This window comes from Microcaecilia unicolor, chromosome 5 (assembly GCF_901765095.1).
Source record: "Microcaecilia unicolor chromosome 5, aMicUni1.1, whole genome shotgun sequence".
Taxonomy (NCBI): domain Eukaryota; kingdom Metazoa; phylum Chordata; class Amphibia; order Gymnophiona; family Siphonopidae; genus Microcaecilia; species Microcaecilia unicolor.
Genome location: NC_044035.1, coordinates 96,981,673 through 97,004,189, shown reverse-complemented (window position 1 = coordinate 97,004,189; position 22,517 = coordinate 96,981,673). Strand labels below are relative to the sequence as shown.

General features: G+C 45.5%; 1 protein-coding gene across 1 annotated transcript in view; it reads left to right on the top strand.

Moving 5' to 3' along the window:
• The first annotated feature begins 12,235 nt into the window (after positions 1-12,235).
• TMEM26 (transmembrane protein 26) overlaps positions 12,236-22,517 on the top strand; it is a 211,068-nt gene continuing 200,786 nt past the window's right edge. Inside the window, exon 1 of the mRNA XM_030204836.1 lies at positions 12,236-12,547. Coding sequence (XP_030060696.1) covers positions 12,357-12,547 — 191 coding nt within the window. The 5' untranslated portion in view covers positions 12,236-12,356. The remainder of the gene's footprint in view (positions 12,548-22,517) is intronic.

Genomic DNA, 22,517 nt, shown 5'->3' with positions numbered 1-22,517 from the left:
GACTTCGCGCCTTCTGTCTCGCTGCACCCTACGCCTGGAATAAATTTCCTGAGCCCCTACATCTTGCCCCATCCTTGGCCACCTTTAAATCTAGGCTGAAAGCCCACCTCTTTAACATTGCTTTTGACTCGTAACCACTTGTAACCACTCGCCTCCACCTACCTTCCTCTCCTCCTTCCTGTACACATTAATTGATTTGATTTGCTTATTTTATTTTTTGTCTATTAGATTGTAAGATCTTTGAGCAGGGACTGTCTTTCTTCTATGTTTGTGCAGTGCTGCGTACGCCTTGTAGCGCTATAGAAATGCTAAATAGTAGTAGTAGTACTATAAGCCTACCTGGTCTCCTCATGTCTCCCTTTTCTAGCATCTGCCATCCAGGTGTTCCCATCTCTCCCTTTTCCAGCATTACCTCTTTGTCCCCATCTCACCCCTTTTTCACCATTGTCCCCATATCTCTATTCCCCCTTCCAGTGGTGCCCCTCTGTGTCCCTATCTTCTCCTCCCCTTTTCAGTAGGGCCCCTCTGTGTCCCTATCCCCCTCCTTTTCAGTACAGCCCCTATCCCCCCCTTTTCAGTAGTGCCCGTGTCCCCATTTCTTCATTTTCCAGCACTGCCTCTTTGCGTTCCAATGTCCCTCTCCTCTCCAGTATTGACTCTGTGTCCTTCTCCCTCCCTGTCCAGCATTTACCCTTCCCTCTCCCCATGTTAACCTTCTTCCCTGTCTCATTCAGCGCTCCCCATCCTCCTTTGGGCCACATATCTCCCTGGCCTGCTCCCACAGTCCATCCTCAGGCAGCTCCAAGGAGGTTTAACAGACAGGAGACCAAGTGACATCAAAATGTTGAAACCAATTAGGCCAATCTCACTTTCCTCTTCCCCACACAGATGTCATTGCTGTACTCTCAAAACAAAGCAAGCAAACCTATGAGCTGCCGCATCCACGTTGTCGCTCTTTATTGTTTAAAAAAAAAAATCCTTTATCCTGCACCTTTTAAGATACTGCCTATCCTGCTGGATAGTGATGGCACAAGGAAAGCAAGTTTGGTCCAGTGAAGACTAACTCAAAATAACCTGTTTCTTAGCTGGGCCCTAGTATTACCATATTAAAAATGCAACCATGCCATGCCTATGTGGCTATGTTCCACTAATGTTAAACAATTAAGTGGATTTCTTGAAAGATTTATATAAACATAGGATGCATGACTAGGGGCACAAACATACACTTATTTATTCAATATCACAATTCCTCATGTAGGGCCACAAAACAACTTTTTAGGGTGGATAGTGTTCCTTTTATTATCGACCAGATAGAGATAAGAGTTTTCAGTTTTGGCACAATATAAGTCAACATCACAAGAACAAAATATAAGAAAACCAGTGGACTGAATTAGGGGCTTATAGCCCATTTATGTTTAAACAAAAGAGATCTGCATAAAACAAAATAGTTATTTTTGACTTATAAAACTACTTGCTCCTGAAACACGTTCAAAACAGAATAATCCCTTTGTGTATCTAAGAGGTAAACCTCTACAAAACAGATGAAGATGTGATTCCATGTGCCCAGTGGTGTGCTGGTAAATTTTTAACAACAGGCTCTCTCCCCCCTCCACCTCTGCGCCCCCCCATCCACCTCTGCGCCCCCCCCCCCCCCCCCCCCACACACACACAAACAAATTGCAGAGCTGGCTATTCCCAGGGAGAGAGTTAGCTGGTAAAGTATTAACAACATGTAATTTTATTATACATTATTGGTACAAAGGACCTCTGTAGCAACCAATTTACAAACAATATCAAAAAAATACAATATTCTTTACTGTAAATTCCAAATGGCCAATTGATTTTCACACAATGCTTTGGTTGATTTTTGCTGCACTCTCGTATCTGTAGCCAACCTATGTTTGCTATTCATCCAAGATTTAACAAATGGAGTTGCATCCCAATCTGCTAACTCTTTTCCCAATAAATTTATTGACATTAAATGTGATATATGATTTACTGTCAGGCTATTTCTCACCCTCGTACAAACTACATTCATTAAGCTGAAACCTCTTTCAGCTTCAGCACTACTGACTGCAATAGTGCTAGCTATTTTTCTAGCTTTCTGGATAGTTGAAGGAACTGGAACATTTTTTGATTCTAGATTACTGTCTACAAAATCTCAAAAATCATTCAAGTCAATGTCATACTTTAAAAATTCCTTTAAATGACACAATTTCTCTTCACCAGCTATCCATGGTGAAGTTAATTCTTCATAAGGCCAAGTAGATAGTTCTAGCACATCAAAACAGTCAATATTAACAATGCTTTCATCATTGTTTCTGTCTGGTAAAAGACGCAAGTTCATGTGTTGAATTACAGTTTCTAATAACACATTCATTGGAAGAGCAATGAATTTACTACTTTAAGTAAATGGAATATCTTTAAACTTATCTGACTTAATCAAATCCTCAATTTGAGATTCATGCTTTCCAGTACCAATCCTTAAATTTTCTAAAGCTCTTATGGTACGTTTGATCAATTTGTGTGCTTTTTGGATGTTAGTTGATCTTGACTGCAATGCAGTTGAAAGTAAAGAAAATTCCTCAAGAATATCAATCATTAAAGCAAGGTCTTGCACAAAATTTATGTTAGCCAATCTCTTTGCCAAACCAGAATAAGCAGAAGAATGGGAAAAATGCACATATAATGCAGGATATGCACGCCACACACCCTTAGCAGCTCGTAAACTACATGCTGCCCATCTTGGCCCTAGTACTCGACCAATTTTAATAATTTCAAGTTCAAGTTCTTTAGCTATAGCTTGTAGCTCAGTTTGATTTTTATTAGATTGGTGATAAATGGAATATATTTTATCTAAAAATATTTTTAAATGATTTACTTGCTTTATTTCAGATATTGAATCGTCAAGTGATAGTTGCAATCGATGATTTAAACAGTGCCAAATGATGATTTTAGGAAATTTTACTAACAACTTTGCAGCTACTCCAAACTTTCTTCCCAGCATTGTATTAGCACCATCAGAACAAAACTAAATCAAGTTTGCTTTCAAATATTCAATATCAAAGCCATAGTCATTTAATGTAGACAATAATGCGTTGAAAATGTTCTCTGCTGTGGTTGATACCAATTCTTTTAAATCAACAAATACCATTACAGGTGCAGGGGCAGATTGAATTGCACATTGGAGATAAATCACTAGGGTGCTTTTCTTTGAAACTGTAGATGCCTCATCAATTATGATACAAATTTTGGCATTCTCTTCTATAATATTCTTAAATATTTTCATCTTAATTTTGTTTGCAATGTGTTCTGCTATTCTTGTTGCACTGTAACATGTATGCAAACAATTGCCTACATCAACTCCATTTTTCTCTTGTAATTCAATTGCCCCTTCTATATCAGACAGAGGCCTATTACGTTTTACTAAACTGTAAATAGTATTAAAAACTTTTACAGTAGCCTCAATATTTTTATTATTTAGTTTATGCACTAAACTGGAAATTGAGTCATTAGCTGATTCTTTTAACAAATCTTGAATTTTAGCTTGAGATTTAGAAACGTCATGTTCCCTAATTGTTTTTCCGTATAGAAGCTTGCCTAGTGGTTTTATTACTGCCATTTGGGGTTACTAAATATGCACTCCATTCCTTGGACACATGGACATGCTTTCCTGCTGACACCCCTAAATGCTGAACTTTCAAACAATCCTTACATCCAAATTTACTTTCTTTTATGTCAAGCCATTTGTACTGTTTTGTAAACATAGATAATTGTTTCTCAGTCCAACAATCTGGAAATGCAAGATTATTTGTTTTTTCTTTTGATGAACATGATGGGTTTTCTTCAATAACTGGTTGTTCAACAGACTTAACATTTGTTTCTGCTGGCTTCTCTCTACAATGATTTTCGTTCCCATCATTTTCAGTATCTGTCCTCATGTTCTTCACTTTTAAAAAACTTAATAGATCACTCTGTCGTTTTCGCATTTTAGGGATCATCACAGTCTGAAAATAATTTGTTACATTTAAATTTATAAATGTACTAGCCGTTAAGCCCGTTAAAACGGGCGAGTTTTTTAAATTTCACCTCCATGTGCAGCAAGTCTGCTCTGTCCCCTGTCCTCCCCCCATGTCCAGCAACCCTCCTCTGTCTTCTTCTCTCACCCCATGTCAAGCCACCGTCCTCTGTTCCCTGCCCTCCCAAAGAGACAGTGAGTGTGAGAGTGAGCAGCTAGTGTGTGTGCTTGTGTGTCTCTGTGTGTGAGTGAGTGAGTGAGAGAGAGTGCTTGTGAGCTGTTAGTACTCCCTGTCTCATTGGAGGTTCAGTGTCTCCTTGTAGTCAGTTGTTGGAGCTGTGTGTCGGTGGAGGTTCAGTGTCTCCTTGTAGTCAGTTGTTGGAGCTGTGTGTCAGTGGAGGGTCAGTGTCTCCTTGAAGTCAGTTGTTGGAGCTGTGTGTCAGTGGAGGTTCAGTGTCTCCTTGTAGTCAGTTGTTGGAGCTGTGTGGCGGTGGAGGTTCAGTGTCTCCTTGTAGTCAGTTGTTAGAGCTGTGTGGCGGTGGAGGTTCAATGTCTCCTTGTAGTCAGTTGTTGGAGCTGTGTGGCGTTGGAGGTTCAGTGTCTCCTTGTAGTCAGTTGTTGGAGCTGTGTGTCAGTGGAGGTTCAGTGTCTCTTTGTAGTCAGTTGTTAGAGCTGTGTGTCAGTGGAGGTTCAGTGTCTCCTTGTAGTCAGTTGTTGGAGCTGTGTGGCAGTAGAGGTTCAGTGTCTCCTTGTAGTCAGTTGTTGGAGCTGTGTGGCAGTGGAGGTTCAGTGTCTTCTTATAGTCAGTTGTTGGAGCTGTGTGGCAGTGGAGGTTCAGTGTCTCCTTGTAGTCAGTTGTTGGAGCTGTGTGGCAGTGGAGGTTCAGTGTCTCCTTGTAGTCAGTTGTTGGAGCTGTGTGGCAGTGGAGGTTCAGTGTCTCCTTGTAGTCAGTTGTTGGAGCTGTGTGGCAGTGGAGGTTCAGTGTCTCCTTGTAGTCAGTTGTTGGAGCTGTGTGACAGTGGAGGTTCAGTGTCTCCTTGTAGTCAGTTGTTGGAGCTGTGTGGCAGTGGAGGTTCAGTGTCTCCTTTTAGTCAGTTGTTAGAGCAGTTTGAAAGGCAGGCTCGTTTTTTCAGTCTTGTGCCGGTCTCCCTCCCCCCATACATGTTGTTGTTCCGCCCCTTCTGCTGACTCCTGCTGTTCAGTGAGCCAAAGGGGCGGGACAGCCATGTCTTTGCTTCATGCTGCAAAGCAGGACTTGTGTGTGTGTGTGCTGCGAGTGAATGCACCTGTTTACCTTTTTCTGTTGGCCCCAGAACCGTTTTTTGATCCCTGCTTGGTTTCTGCTGCGGATTTTTTTGTTGCCTCGGCCACTTCGTCATTCCTGCTGTGCCCTTGTACATGGTGGTTCTCTTCTCCATCCTCCCTCCCTCCCCCACCGATGTCCACGCCCCCTCCTTCCCTCCCTATTGGCTGCATTACGTCCTCCTTCAATTTCCACGCTCCCTCCCCTCCCTATTGGCTGCATTACGTCCTCCTTCGATTTCCACGCCCCCTCCTTCCCTCCCTATTTGCTGCATTACGACCTCCTCCGATTTCCACGCCCCCTCCTTCCCTATTGGCTGCATTACGTCCTCCTTCGTTTTCCACGCCCCCTCCCCTCCCTATTGGCTGCATTACGTCCTCCTCCAATTTCCACGCCCCCTCCTTCCCTCCCTATTGGCTGCATTACGTCCTCCTCCGTTTTCCACGCCCCCTCCCCTCCCTATTGGCTGCATTATGTCCTCTTCCGATTTCCATGCCCCCTCCTTCCCTATTGGCTGCATTACGTCCTCCTTCATTTTCCACGCCCCCTCCCCTCCCTATTAGCTGCATTACGTCCTCCTCCAATTTCCACGCCCCCTCCTTCCCTCCCTATTGGCTGCATTACGTCCTCCTCCGTTTTCCACGCCCCCTCCCCTCCCTATTGGCTGCATTATGTCCTCCTCCGATTTCCACGCCCCCTCCTTCCCTATTGGCTGCATTACGTCCTCCTCCGATTTCTACCCCCCCTCCTTCCCTCCCTATTGGCTGCATTACGTCCTCCTCCGATTTCCACGCCCCCTCCTTCCCTCCCTATTGGCTGCATTACGTCCTCCTCTGATTTCCACGCCCCCTCCCCTCCCTATTGGCTGCATTACGTCCTCCTCCGATTTCCACGCCCCTCCCCTCCCCTCCCTATTGGCTGCATTACGTTCGGTACAGGAACAGGAGCTGCTGGTGGAGGCGGGGTTTGGATTGTTGCTCCTTGAACGTTCGGTCTCTACTGCGCATTTGCGGGTGAGTACGGTCACTCGCAATTTATATGTTTGATTTATATTATTATTATTAACATTTATAGTACTACTACTACTACTACTACTTAGCATTTCTATAGCGCTGCCAGGGTTACGCAGCGCTGTACAAGTTTAGACAAGGGGAAGGACAGTCCCTGCTCAAGCGAGCTTACAATCTAAAGGTAATAAGCTATGTAGTCAGTGTAGGTATCTGGAATGGGGAAGGTGGTTAGGCGTCAAAAGCAAGGGAGAAGAGATGGGCCTTGAGTAAGGACTTGAAAATGGGCAGGGAGGGCGCACGGCGTATGGCCTCAGGAAGTCTGTTCCAGGCATAAGGTGAGGCGAGGCAGAAGGGGCGGAGTCTGGAGTTAGCGGTGGTGGAGAAGGGTACAGATAGGAGTGATTTGTCCTGAGAGCGGAGGTTACGGGTGGGAACATAGGGGGAGAGGAGGGTAGAGAGGTAATCGGGGGCTGCAGATTGAGTGCACTTGAAGGTCAATAGGAGAAGCTTGAATTGTACACGGTAGTGGATCGGGAGCCAGTGAAGCGACTTGAGGAGAGGGGTGATATGAGAGTATCGGTTCACGCGGTAGATAAGACGTACGGCGGAGTTTTGGACAGATTGAAGGGGGGATAGGTGGCTAAGCGGGAGGCCAGTGAGGAGAAGGTTGCAATAGTCAAGATGAGAGGTAACGAGTGAGTGGACGAGAGTTCGGGTGGTCTGTTCAGAAAGAAATGGGCAAATTTGCTAATATTATAGAGGAAGAAGCGACAGGTCTTAGCTGTCTGCTAGATATGGGCAGAGAAGGAGAGGGAGGAGTCGAAAATGACTCCGAGATTGCGGGCTGAAGAGAGGGGGAGGATGAGGGCATTGTCAACAGAAACGGAAAGTGGGAGAAGAGGAGAAGAGGGTTTGGGTGGGAAGACAAGGAGCTCAGTCTTAGCCATGTTCAGTTTCAGATGCCGGATGGACATCCAGGCAGCGATGTCGGAGAGGCAGGCCGAAACTTTGGCCTGGGTTTCGACTGTGATGTCGGGAGTGGAGAGGTAAAGCTGGGTGTCATCAGCATAGAGATGGTACTGGAATCCATGTGATGAGATCAAGGAGCCCAGGGAAGAGGTGTATATCGAGAAAAGAAGCGGTCCAAGGACAGATCCTTGAGGGACCCCAACAGAGAGCGGGACGGGGGTGGAAGAAGAGCCATTAGAAAATACTCTGAAGGTGCGATGGGAAAGATACGAGGAGAACCAGGAAAGGACGGAGCCTTGGAATCCAAATGAGGACAGTGTGTCAAGAAGAAACTTATGATTGACGGTGTCAAAGGCGGCAGATAGGTCGAGGAGGATGAGTATGGAATAGTGACCTTTGGATTTGGCAAGGAACAGGTCATTGCAGACTTTAGAGAGTGCTGTTTCTGTTGAGTGTAGTGGGCAAAAGCAACCTACATAGGGTTACCATTTTTGTGGAGCCAAATAGAGGATACAAAATTTAAATGGTTGCTAATATATCTTTGCTAAAGAAATATTTAATTGTAGCAAACATGTAATTGGATTTTACTTAACACACATCAAACTACTTTTCAAAAAAACTTCCTTCCAGATTTGAGTTTGACTGAGTCTGGGGCTGATAATGTAACTTTATTATACATTATTGGTACAAAGGATATGCACATGGTTTTGCTTTTTAAACCCAAGGTAAATCCTAAGGGTGGTTGAACAATAAACTGTGTTGTTTCTGACTTTATTTGTTTTGGAGTGCTTTGTTTGGGTCCTCCTACTGATCTGTACATGTGCTGTCTGGAATTTTGGAAGAAAGAAATAAGGAAATAAAAATTAAATTTTGGACGTACTCTGTAGAAGTTGTTTTTTTTTTGCAATGTGATGTGATGGATGGATGCCTGTTCTGGTGTATGAATGTGATAATCTTTGAATAACTACCTATACTAAATGACTATGGATTTCTGAACATATGGTATCATTAAAGGACAAACGTTTAAATGCTCAGTTGGGTATATATATCATATATATGCTAATCTCAAATGTTTCAGACATATCCATCTATTTGTTCCCATGATATAACTGAATTCTATTATTCTGTCTCAGTGTATTTTGAAATGTAAGCCAACTTTGCTGGGAATGTGTGATAAATGTTTTTTTTTTTTTTTAATCCTTTATCTTCCATCTTTTAAGACACTGCCTACCTGCTGGATAGTGATGGTGGCACAAGAAAAGCAAATTTGGTCCAGTGAAGACTAACTCAAAATAACCTGGCTGTTACTTAGGTGGGCTGTAGTATTACCATATTGAAAATACGACCATACCAAGCCACAAAACAACCTTTTAGGGTAGATAGTGTTCACAATGAGCTCCTTTTATTACCAACCAGACAGAGATAAGAGTTTTCAGTTTTGGCACAGTATAAGTTATCACAAGAACAAAATATAAGAAAACCAAAATGGGCTGCACTAGGGGCTTATATACTACTACTACTTATCATTTCTATAGCGCTACCGGACATACGCAGCGCTTCACACTTGAACATGGAGAGACAGTCCCTGCTCAATAGAGCTCATTTATGTATAAACAAAAGAAATCTGCATGAAACAAAATATTTATTTTGACTAATAAAACCACTTCCCCCTGAAACATGTTCAAAAACAGATTAACCAAAATATTTAAAAAGCAGATGTTAATTTGCCAATGAGGGAAAAGTCTCAACTGCTATGGCTGTTGTTTACACATGAACATTCATTGTGTAGCCCATAGAAAAAGTCATCATCGACTTAAAAACCCTCAATTATTAATTTTTTTATTTTTATTAAATTTTACTATAACAATGTCTGTGCATATATAATTCAGCCCTAAAACTTAATGGCCATATCAAAATATATCAAAAAATCAAAAAATGATCACTTATCTTGCCCAGAAATACAGAACGATGTTGTTCTCTTAATGCTTTCAGTGTTGTATTATATTCAAATTATCTGGTGAAGCGCTAGATCCGAAAAATAGATAAATGCAAAGGTTCCAACGGTCCCGTTTCGAATGTCTTCATCAGGGAACCTGCTTGTTTATGGAACACTGCGCCGTCATAACTGTATTCGCTGTAATTTTCAACGAAAATTATATCTTCTAAAATCTTTTTTAGAAGATATAATTTTCATTGAAAATTACAGCGAATACAGTTATGACGGCGCAGTGTTCCATAAACAAGCAGGTTCCCTGATGAAGACATTCGAAACGGGACCGTTGGAACCTTTGCATTTATCTATTTTTCGGATCTAGCGCTTCACCAGATAATTTGAATATAATACAACACTGAAAGAATTAAGAGAACAACATCGTTCTGTATTTCTGGGCAAGATAAGTGATCATTTTTTGATTTTTTGATATATTTTGATATGGCCATTAAGTTTTAGGGCTGAATTATATATGCACAGACATTGTTATAGTAAAATTTAATAAAAATAAAAAAATTAATAATTGAGGGTTTTTAAGTCGATGATGACTTTTTCTATGGGCTACACAATGAATGTTCATGTGTAAACAACAGCCATAGCAGTTGAGACTTTTCCCTCATTGGCAAATTAACATCTGCTTTTTAAATATTTAGATTATCTATTACAGCTAGCAGAGAATCTGTTATGCAGGTTCAAAAACAGATTAATCCATGTGTATCTAAAAGGTAACTTTCTACAAAACAGATGAAGATCTGATTCCATGTGTGCCCCAATGAAAGGAGAGTTTAATTCTACTTCCATTTAATTTCAAAATATATATTCCATCAAGTTTATAGATTACAACCAGTGGTGTACCAAGGGGGGGGGGGGGGCGGTCCGCCCCGGGTGCACGCCGCTGGGGGGTGCTGCGGCGCGCGCCTGCTGCGAGAGTTCACTAACTTCTCTCGTTCGCTGCAGCTCCCTCTGCCCCGGAACAGGTTACTTCCTGTTCCGGGGCAGAGGGAGTTGCAGCGAACAAGCAAAGTTAGTAAACTCGCAGCAGGCGCGGGCTGCGGCACCACCCCAGCGGCATGCACCCAGGGGGGGGTCTTTCGCCGGGGTGGGTCCGCGCTGCATCGGGGGGCGGGGCGGGTGTCCGCCCCCCTAGGAACGCCACTGATTACAACAACAACAGTTAAGAGTAAGACAAACCCAGCAGGAAACAGGATATCCTCACTGAAATTTGGCCATTCATGCCCATTGCCATTGTCCTCTATCTTGCACCCCCCCGGTCCCCCCTTCCTTTTCACATTTTATGATCTCCCCCCCCCCCCCCAGCTGCAGCTTGCTGCTGTGTCAAACTAGCACTAGCAGCAGAAAATACAATGAAAAATGTTTTTAGTCAATTGAAATAAATAAATATTAGATCGCCGCGGGGCATACCTGGCTGGAATGGAAGTGAAGATGTCCAAGATTCTTCTGCCAACGAGGAGGGAGAACGAGTAGACTGGTGGCCAACAGTGGCAGGGGTGTGAGGAGAGTAGTAGGAGACTCAGATGACGGACACGGAGTGCACTCGTCTAGCAGTGCAGGAAGCACCGAAGCAAAAGGCGCCAAACACCTGCGGCAGGACTCAAGCAAGAATGGCGCACAGGGGGAGGAAGGCATCGTGACGTGAGCCATGATGGGCGCGACTCGGAGACCCGAGAGGCGGGGAGAGAGCGAAAGGAGCTGCAGAGGAAGCGGCATCGTGACACCGAGATGGATCATGACGGGACTCAGAGATTGGAGAGGCGGAGAGAGAGCGATAGGAACCCCTGGGAGGAGACAAGTGAGCCGCAGACGTAGGTAGGTGCAGCACGCACGGAGCACATGTTAGGACACCCCCCCCCCCCCACAATATGGTTGCATTTTCACCCGGGGACTGGTCCCGCCCTCACTGGAACCAGCCCAATGCAGCACAAGGAGGCCTCCCGCTGTAGAAAAAAAAAAAAACGTTGATCCTGTCCCTGCTGACAGAGACAGCCGAACAACCGGCTCGCTAAATTCTTCAAAAAGTAACAACTGGCTCTGCAGAGCTGGAGCGAGCTGGCTCCAGCACACCATTGCATGTGCCCCTACTACTACTACTATTATTTAGCATTTATATAGCGCTACAAAGCGTACGCAGCGCTGCACAAACATAAAAGAAAGACAGTCCCTGCTCAAAGAGCTTACAATCTAATTGACAATAATAATAAAACCAATAAATAATAATAATAAAACCAAAGGGTTTTGAGGACAACCCAAACAGAATTTAGTAACAAAACTAAACTGAAGAAAGAGAAGAATATTTGGGAAAAATTGAAAGGAAAAGAAGCAAATAGATAATTACAAGAATGTTAAATACAATGTCAGTGAAAATGGATCAAACTGCTGATTGAAGGGACCACCACAGCTAACATATACCTCAGGAATACGTATTCTGCAGAAATGAGAAAGGAGTTAAATTTCTCATCAACTTGATGAATTCTACTTCCATTTAATTTCACTATATTCTATCATCTTTATAACACCAGGCTTCAGAAGGCAGATTACAACGACAGTTAAGATGAACCCATCAGGAAACAGGATAGCCTCACAGAAATCTGGACATCTATCTATATATAAGAAGTGAAGAAAAATGGGCACAAACTATTGAGTTTATAATTGCAGTTTGTAACAGCTACAATCATTTTTGAAGCTGTTTTTGTGATATTCAACTGTTATTTCTTTTCTCCTCCACCTTTTATGATGGAGCAACAATAAAGAATGACAAGGTGCGGTATCTCATAAGTTTGCTCGCAATGTTTTGAGTGAACGGAAATGACGGCTGCGCGGGGGAGGAGGAGGCTGGTGGTGGAAAGTGGAAACAGGAAGTTGCATTACAGTACTAGGCGGGACGCGCCAGAGGAGAGGCTCCGACGCTGGCAGAAGGCTAACTGTGATTCGCGGGTGCCGGAGGGAGAACGGCGCTGCTTCATCGGAGCTGTAAAAGTGACTGACCACGCGGGGCATAGGCGCCATTTTTTTCTAGAAACTTGTTTGTGGGAGCGACCACTGTGAGTCATGGAGCTGATAGTGATTTTGAACGCTGTGTTCACCAGGCTTCTTTTTTTTCTACACTCTATAGCAGGAGTGTGGAGGGTGGTCGTACTTAAAAAGGACAAACTTTACTGGTCGCTGGCCCTGCTGGATGTCTTTTTGTGGCTTGAAATGATATTGATGCTGAAATTCATGCAAGGCAGAGGACTGAAATGGTAAGTAACTGTACCACTAATTGTCATTTCAAGTTATTGCTCTCAATCTGATTGCAGACGGAGTGAAGAATTCTCTGTACTGTATTTAACTATTGCTCTCCTACCATTATTATTATAGTATGTGCACTTTCTGGCTAGCATTGTCAAACTTTTATTGATTTATCCAGCTCTGATAATGGAAAATATTGTTAAGCTAAAATTTCCCCTACAAGCTGAACTCCATGAAGCTTAAATAAGCTCTCAGTAGTTTTACAATACCGGATCACACTTAAACCATGGAAGCATATATACAGAAATTCATTGTATGCATTGTCTGTCATTGTCAGAACGTTACCAACACTGTGATACCTATTACCGCAGCCCTAGATAGGATTACAAAATGAGTACATGAGTGATTGTACAGTACTGTTTTAATGTTCCTTGAAGAACAGGATTTTAGGATGTGATTTGGGTTTAATGCCAGCTTGTTTAGAAATGGTACACAGAGTAACAGTCGAGAAGCAGGTTACTGGTCTCTGTTTAGCAAATCTATTCCAAACAGTTTGGAAACAGTTTTATTTCTGACAGAGTTCTAAGTAGCTGTATTGACTCTACAGGAAATTGAAATCTTTGTAGGTTGTAAGATGGCCCCATTAGACTGAAAACCTCATCCATTTTGTTGGCACAATTAAACTAACTATCAAATCTACAAACTTTCCAATTTTTGAAGTACAGATAATTGTTAAATGTGGCATTCAAGTTTTAGGTCTATAGAGGTTAGTAAGAGAACTCCTTTTTCCTGCATAATAAGCATGGACTGTGTCCCTCTTTTTCCAGAATGAGTTTAAGAAGTCCTTAGAATTGAGAGAGAGAGTTTTAAATCCAATGCATACACAATGGCCAAAGCTGATTTCTACAAAGAGAAGATGGTGTTACAATATAGCAGATACCGCGGACTCTATATATCGCGCTGAGATTTCCGCATGGAAATTGAAGCATACTCCATAACAATGCACATAACTTAATTAGTTAACAAGCTAATCAGTGCTGATAATGGATGTTAACCAATTAGCACTAATTGGCATTAATTAGAATTTATGCTTACTGCTTGCTAAGTATATTCTGTAAAGTGATGCACGTAAATTCTAAGTCACAGTTGAAAAGTGGGCATGGTTATGTGCATGGAATGGGCGGGTCGTGGGTGTTTCTAAAATCTATGCATGTTATAAAATACTTCCTTGTCACCAGCAGCAGATGAATCCATTACGAATGGGTTGTGTCCACCTACCAGCAGGGGGAGATAGAGAACACTGAAAACCATAGTGCCTCCAGGACGGCTAGCTCCATCTGCCTCTCAGTATTTCTCTGTCTCCCAGCAGGGTTGGACGCAGCTTGTTCAGCTGCTTGAAGATTCTGCCTGGGGTGGCTCCTGTGCTTTTGCCAGTTGTAGCAGGGGTGTTGTGGCTGGTGGAGCCCACTTTAAAGGCAAATAGGTTTGCCCTTTCCCTGCCTTACCCTTCCCCCCCTGTGTGGATGCAGGCATATAGGTTTGCCCTTTCCCTGCCTTTCCCACCCTCTTCTGCCTCAGGAGTGCCTCTGTAGCTGTTTGCCTCTAACTTTCCTCACAGCGTTAAAAAAAAAACCGCGCTTTTCAGTGCTGCTATTTCTGAGGCTTTTCTTGACTATGCAGCATGACCGGAGCTCGTGGACTCGGTCTTTTGAGGTAAGAGTGGTACTCAGCTTCTCTGGGGAGGGCCCGCGGATGGCGTTCCGATTGGGGTGATTTTGGACGCGAAGCCGCCATTTTGGTTTTTATTCCGCCTTTTTTCGGCAATGGCTGCTGAGGGAGTTAAGCGCTGTTCCCGTTGTGGCAAGCGCAGATCAGCAGTGGGGCTCTGTAAAACGTGCTCTTTAGACGGTAGAGCCAGCACGAGCATGGCGAGCGATGTCATCATGGAAGCGCCGCATGGCTCGACCCCTGCGGTTGCAGAGGAGGCTGAGAGTAAAGGGGTGCCTCGGGCCGAGGCTACCAGAGGAGCTCCGTTCCCCGTGGCTCCTAATTCGGAGATGGGAGATCAGGGTGAGTTTTTCTCTCCCGAGTTTGTGCTTCTTTTACATAAAGCCTTCACACTGAAATGAGCTCTACCGCAGGTGTCTAACACTGCGTTGCTAACTGGTTCCCCTCCGACTGATGATGGCCCGGGGCTGCTGACAGGCGTGGGTTCCCCTTAGCGTTGGGCGCACGCTAAGCATAGACGGGTAAATTCCCCTTCGGGGAGTGGCGCACCCCACTTCCCCTCCCCCCCCCCCCCCCCGTGGTCGGGCTGTGGGGAATCTGAGGGATCTGGCAGGCCTTCGTGGCCTGAGGAGCCAGAGGAAGGTGCCAGTTTGCCACTGGATCTGGATGATCCTACTGCGGTCCGGATTTTCCACCGTGATGAGCTGCCAGCGCTAATCTCTGATGCCTTACAGGCCCTCTCTATCGATGATCCTGTTCAAGGCGAGGCCTCCTCTGGTAATCCGAGGATGGCGAGTACTAAGAAGCCCGCTCGAGCCTTCCCTTTGCATGACTCCATCCAGGAGCTTATTTTTGCTCAATGGGCTGACCCTGAGGGGCCCTTGAAAGTGGCCATCTTTACTCTCTGAGTGAGGAGCACTTGGCCCGCTTTGGGATGCCTAATGTGGATGCCTTAGTCATGGCGGTGACAAGAAAGACCACCCTCCCAGTAGAGGGAGGGGTCGCCCTGAAGGACATTCAGGACCAGCGGCTGGAATCAGCGCTAAAACGATCCTTTGAGATTTCAGGCCTAGCCTTAAGGGCATCTGTTTGCAGTTCTTATGCTGCTCGAGCCTGCCTCTCTTGGTTACAACAGGCAGTGGAACAGCCCGTGGATGGTGCAGAGTCCCTCGCTGAGGTTGCACCGCGGATGGAGTCGGCCTTGTCATTTTTAGCTGACGCCCTCTATGATCTGGTCAGAGCCTCGGCTAAACAGATGTCTGTGGCGGTGTCCGCCCACCGCCTCCTATGGCTACGGCATTGGGCGGCTGACATGGCCTCTAAGCAAAGGCTGGTGAAGTTGCCCTTTCGGGGCCTTCTGTTATTTGGAGAGGAGTTGGAGAAGATTGTTAAAGACCTGGGGGATGCTAAACCCCAGCGGTTACCTGAGGATAGGCCGCAGCCTTCTTCCAAGGGTCCTCCAGACCTTGCTCTTCTGGGTTTACTCAATGTTTCCATTTTTAGCAGAGGAAGTCCTTTCGCTCGGACAAGCGATCCGCAGCGGCTGGTTCTAGGCCTGGAGTTTAAGGGCGACCCTCTCAATGATGGTGTGCCGGTCCACTCCTCCTTTACAGTTGTAGGAGGATGCCTTTCCCTCTTTCTCGAGGAGTGGACCAAGATTACCTCAGATCAGTGGGTCCTGGACCTGATCAGAGAAGGTTACCTATTGGAATTCTGTGCCCCCGTGAGAGACGTGTTTGTGGAGTCCCGATGCGGCACTGCCGTCAAACGGGCGGCGGTAGAGGAGACCTTACAAGTCTTGTTGCACCTTGGAGCGGTGATCCCTGTGCCTCCAGCCGAACACTGCTGCAGTTGTTACTCCATTTATTTTGTGGTGCCGTGAAAAGACGGGTCTTTTCGGCCCATTCTTGACTTAAAGAAAGTCAACAAGTCACTAAGAGTGCGGCATTTTAACATGGAAACCCTGCGCTCCGTCATTGCGGCGGTTCAGCCAGGAGAGTTCCTCACGTCTCTGCACCCGAAAGAAGCTTACTTGCACATTCCTATTTGGCCCCCGCACCAACGGTTACTCTGATTTGCGGTGTTGGGAAAACATTTCCAGTTTTGGGCCTTGCCTTTTGGCCTCGCCACAGCTCCCCGAACCTTTTCCAAGGTAATGGTGGTAGTAGCTGCCTTTCTCAGATGAGAGGGTATCCGGGTTCACCCGTACCTCGACGACTGGCTCATCAGAGCGGACTCTGCAGAAGACAGTCGTCATGTAACAGCCAGAGTGGTCTCAGTACTGCAATCTCTGGACTGGGTCATCAATATACCCAAAAGTCACCTGACCCCCTCTCAATCTCGACACAGCCTCGCGGTTTGTCTTTCTACCCGATCAAAGGTGGTGCAAGCTTCAGAATCAGGTCCGTCTGCTCCTGAGGATGCCTCGCCCGCGAGCTTGGGACATTGTCCAGCTGTTGGGCCGATGACGGCCACCTTGCAAGTGGTGCCATGGACGAGAGCGCACATGAGAGCTCTGCAGATTGCCCTGCTTCAATGATGGTCTCCGATGTCCCAGGATTATCAACGCAGACTCACGTGGCTCCCTGTGGCCCGACTCAGTATGGAGTGGTGGCTCTCAGACAGCATGCTGCAGTGAGGAATGCCGCTAGTGCTTCCCGATTGGTGCCTTGTGGTAACGGATGTCAGCCTGAAGGGCTGGAGAGCACAGTGCCAGGGAAGTTATGCCCAGGGTCTGTGGACACCCGAGGAAATGGGGTGGTCCATCAATCGCTTGGAGCTGAGAGCGATATTCCAGGCTCTTCTGGCCTTTCACAAGACTCTGGAGGGGTTGGCTGTCAGAGTTCTGTCGGACAACACGACAGCAGTGGCCTACATAAATCGACAAGGCGGCACTCAGTGCAGACCACTGGCCGCGGAGGCCGCTCAGATATGCCACTGGGCCGAGCTACATCTGCAGCTTCTGTCAGCAGCTCACATAGCAGGTCAGAGCAACGTGGAAGCCGATTTTCTAAGCAGGCATCAAATCGACCCAGCGGAGTGGGAACTGGCAGATGAAGTGTTCCTTCAGATCTGTGCCAAATGGGGAATGCCCGTAGTGGATATTATGGCGTCAAGCGCAAATGCCAAAGTCCCGTGCTTTTTCAGCAGACGGAGAGATCCTCGCTCGGCGGGGTTGGATGCCTTGGCTCAACCCTGGCCTCCGGGCCTCCTGTATGTGTTCCCTCCTTGGCCCTTGATAGGGCGAGTCCTCCTCCGAATTTGGCTACATCAAGGAGTGGTGATTCTCATTGCCCCGGATTGGCCAGGGCGGCCGTGGTATGCGGACCTCCGGCGGATGCTGGTGGAGGCTCCTCTTCCTTTGCCTCTGGTACCGAAGCTGTTGACGCAGGGCCCGGTGACCATGGAGGATTCCTGCCGCTTTGGGCTTACGGCATGGCTATTGAGAGGGCGCAATTGAGAGATGAGGGCTATTCTAACAAAGTCATTTCGACTCTCTTGCAGGCCCGCAAGTGTTCCACTTCCGTTGCTTATGCTCGGATCTGGCGCCAGTTTGAGGCTTGGTGTGTTTCTAAAGCGATCTGTCTCGCCGATACTTGAGACTTTTTGCAGGATGGTTTACAAAAAGGCTTAGCCTATAATTTCCTGCGTGTTCAAGTGGCAACATTGGCATGTTTTGGGGGGAAGGTGACTGGCCTCTCCCTGGCTGCGCATCCGGATATTGCACGGTTCCTTAAAGGTGTGCTTCGGCTCCGGCCTCCCGTACGGGCCCCTTGTCCGGCTTGGAACCTGGGGCTAGTATTAAAGGCTCTTCAGTGTTTGCCCTTCGAGCCGCTGAAGCGAGCTTCGGAGAAGGATGTGACTCTAAAGACAGTCTTTTTGGTGGCCATTACATCGGTGAGACGGGTGTCTGAGCTCCAGGCGCTGTCCTGTCGAGACCCATTTTTGCAGTTCTCAGAGTCCGGAGTAACGGTCAGAACCTCCTTTCTGCCTCAGGTGGTTTCAGCGTTTCACCTAAACCAGCCTATTTTCTTGCCCTCCTTTTCTAGGGAGGAGTTTCTGGAATCGTTTGGGCAGTTGCACCTTCTGGATGTGCGCAGTGCTCTGTTGCAGTATCTGCAGATGTCAAATGCTTTCAGGACCTCTGATCACCTTTTTGTATTGTTGTCAGGTCCTCGCAGAGGGTCTCCAGCGTCTAAAGCCACTATAGCCCGTTGGCTTAAGGAAGCCATTTTTTCTGCATATCTGCTGTCTGGCCGGCCTCCGCCTGACGCCTTTAAGGCACATTCTACAAGAGCGATTTCCTCCTCTTGGGCTGAAACTGAAGCACTCTCTGTTCAAGAGATATGTAGTGCAGCAACGTGGGCTTCTAAGCTCTCCTTTGCCAGACATTACAGGCTGGATGGGGCTGCCAGGAGGGACGCGCTTTGTGGAGCACAAGTGCTTGCGCGTGACATGGCTTGTTCCTGCCCTATCTAGGGATTGGTTTGATACATCCCATTCGTAATGGATTCATTTGCTGCTGGTGACAAAGAAGGGAAAATTAGGTTCTTGCCTTGGTAATTTTCTTTCCTTTAGTCACAGCAGATGAATCCATGATCCCTCCCTGATTGACTCTGTTTTGTGTTCAGTTTTTCCTGCAGACATGTTCCCTCATTGGGAGAAGTTGGAAAACAGTCTTCAGGATTTCTGCTCTTCTACAGGAGGTTGAGTTCGTCCCTCCTTTGTGTTATTGCTCCTGTTCTGGGGCGTTCGTTCACTGTGAGAAAAGTTCATGTTTTCTATCTTTGCTGTTTAACACTGCTTTGGAAGCTTCAAAATACTGAGAAGCAGATGGAGCTAGCCGTCCTGGAGGCACTGTGGTTTTCAGTGTTCTCTATCTCCCCCTGCTGGTAGGTGGACACAACCCATTCGTAATGGATTCATCTGCTGTGACTAAAGGAAAGAAAATTACCAAGGTAAGAACCTAATTTTCTCACTCTCTCCATGCCTAATTTAGTCATCAGGATGTACAGCAATTGATCATGACTAAATTTAGTCATGTGGACTGGCGCTCTGTGTATTCTGTAAATCGCACTGAAATTTAGGCTTATTCTATACAGTACACCTAAATTAAAGTACACTTTATAAGATATGCCTAAGCGAATTTCACTTTGGCACCAAAATTTTAGGTGTGATATATAGAATCTAGTCCGTAATGTGCCAATTTATTAAATTAAAACATATGACATCACTAGTTCACACATGTGTAATTATTCAACTGCAGATTCAAATGTGTGATTCATATATGTATTTTCAAGTGAAATAGTCACAGTGACAGTATCCACATTTGTATGTTCCTTTGTGCATTAGCTGTTCTCTGTCTGTTATATAAGGAGTGTTTTATATTATAGCTTATTGCTTTGAACTTTATCAGAACGGCTATTAAGGAATCAAATAAAGAAATTTGCTTTCTCCCTGTAGCACCTTGTCTTTCTTCATGAGCTCCTTCTATGTTCTTGTTTCTTAGTAGTTCCCCTTTATATTCCACCTTGGTTTTCTACATAAGTTCTTCTGTTTAGTTTGCTGTTTTCCACAGTGCTCCCTGTATATTTTGTTATGCCTTTAGCTGCTTTCATGTTCTACCCATAATATAGCAAATTCATCAAAAGCTAAATCCAAAACTGAGGTCTTGCTGTTGCCACTAACTTAGGGGTCCTTTTATTAAGCTGTGGTAAAAATTGACCTTAGTGCACCCTTATGTGGGTGTTTTCCCGAATGCTATTTTTACTGTGGCCGTAAAAACCTCAATTTTTCAATTTTCTTTTCATTAATGGCCATGCACTGTTACCATTATTGCATGCTGTACAATGAGTAGGGAAAGAACGTGGGGCAACCAATCCAGGCGGGACACCAGAAGCTGAGTAGATAAAATCTTCATTGCCAATGACCAGATATAAAAGATTCAACACGGTTCCGTATTGCGGCAAATGGTATGCCTGTCTCAGGAGTTGGCGACTGGGAGGGAGAGTTGAGAAGTCGCTCCTAGCCCACTTACCTCAGATTTTACAGACAGTATTTTCTTCTTTTCAATCATGCCCAAGAGTAGGGTCAAACAGCGAGCAGGTCCCGCGGCTTCTGTTTCGCCATTAGTTGTCTCTTTGGATCGTTTTCTCAGTGGGTTTTTAGCTTAGATTTGAAGACGGCCAGAGATGGAGCTTGACGTACCAGCTCAGGAAGTCTATTCCAGGCATATGGTGCAGCAAGATAAAAGGAATGGAGTCTGGAGTTAGCGGTGGAGGAGAAGGGTGCAGATAAGAGAGATTTGCCCAGTGAGCGGAGTTCCCGAGGAGGAGTGTAAGGAGAGATGAGAGTGGAGAGGTCCTGAGGAGCTGCAGAGTGAATGCACTTATAATTTAATAAGAGGAGTTTGAACTGTATGCGGAAACAGGGAGCCAGTGAAGTGACTTGAGGAGAGGGCTAATATGAGCATAACGACACTGGCGGAATATTAATCGTGCAGCAGAATTTTGAACAGATTGAAGAGGAGAGAGATGGCTAAGTGGGAGACCTGTGAGAAGCAAGTTGCAATAGTCTAAATGAGAGGTGATGAGTGTGGATGAGGGTTCTGGTAGTGTGCTCAGAAAGGAAAGGGTGAATTTTGGTGATATAGAGAAAGAAATGACAGGTTTTAGTAGTCTACTGAATATGTGCAGAGAAGGAGAGGGAGGAGTCGAAGATGACCCCAAGGTTACGAGCTAATGAGACAGGAAGGATGGGAGTGTTATCCACAGAAATAGAGAATGGGGGAAGAGAAGAGGTTGGTTTTGGGCGGAAAGATAAGAAGCTGTCTTGGCCATGTTTAGTTTCAGATGGCGGTGAGACCTCCAGGCAGCAGTGTCAGACAGGCAGGCTGATACTTTGGCCTGGATTTTGGCTGAGATTTCTGGTGTGGAGAGGTAGATCTGGGAGGCATCAGCATAAAGATGATACTGAAAACCATGGGATGAGATCAGAGTACCAAGGGAAGAAGTATAGAAGGAGAAAAGAAGAGGTCCCAGGACAGATCCCTGAGGTACACCAACACAGTGGGATAGAAGTAGAGGAGGATCCACTAGAGTATACACTAAAGGTAGGCTGGAAGAGATAAGTAGAAAACTAGGAAAGAACAGAGCCCTGAAATCCAAGTGAGGACAGTGTAGCAAGGCGTAGGCTGTGATCAACAGTGTCAAAAGCAGCAGATAGATCAAGAAGGATGAGGATAGAATAGAAACCTTTGAATCTGGCCAGGAACAGATCATTGGAGACTTTAGCAAGCCCTGTTTCAGTTGAATGAAGGGGGCGAAAGCCAGATTGAAGTGGATCAAGAATAGCTTGAGATGAAAGAAAGTCAAAGCAATGGCGGTAAACAGCACATTCAAGTATCATTGATAGGAAAGGGAGGAGGGAGATTGGGCGATATTTGGAAGTACAGATAGGGTCCAATGAAGGTTTTTTAAGGAGTGGTGTGACTACGGCATGTTTGAAGGCATCAGGAACAGTCACAGTGGAAAGTGAAAGATTGAGGATATGGCAGATAAAAGGGATGACAGTAGGAGAGATAGTGTTAAGTAGATGGTTTGGGAATAGGATCAGAGGAACAGGTAGTTTCTGTGCCCGCTCTGCTGAACACCTTTGGTTGAAATCCCATGCTGACTTCATACATTTCAAATTCTTGCTGACCTCCTTCCAGTCTGCTCTTTTACTTGCCAAACAGAACTATTACATCTAGTTGACAAATTCTCTTGGCTCAAACCCTCGAAGTCTCTTTGCCACACTGAACTCTCTCCTCAAAGTGCCTTCACCTCCAACTCCTCCTTCACTTTCTCCCCAGTCTCTCCTCAAAGTGCCTTCACCTCCAACTCCCCCTTCACTTTCTCCCCAGACTCTGGCTGAGTACTTTCATGATAAGGTTCACAAGATTAAACTTGAATTCTCAACCAGGTCACCTCCACCTCTCCTTCCCTTAGTCCATTCTCTCAACCCTCCAACACCTGCCTCCTTTTCTGAAATCACTGAAGAGGAAACTACACATCTTCTTTCCTCCTCAAAACTAACATAGGTAGCGGATTCTAGAGGTCAGCCAAGGCTGGGGTTTGGTACATTTCACAGAACGGGGAATGAGAGGAGCGAGAGTATCCAGAGCAGAGGAGAGAATAGTATTATAGGAAGAGACAGCCTCATTGACAGACTTGGATAACGTAGTGGTAGAGAAGAGATTTGAAACACTGGAGG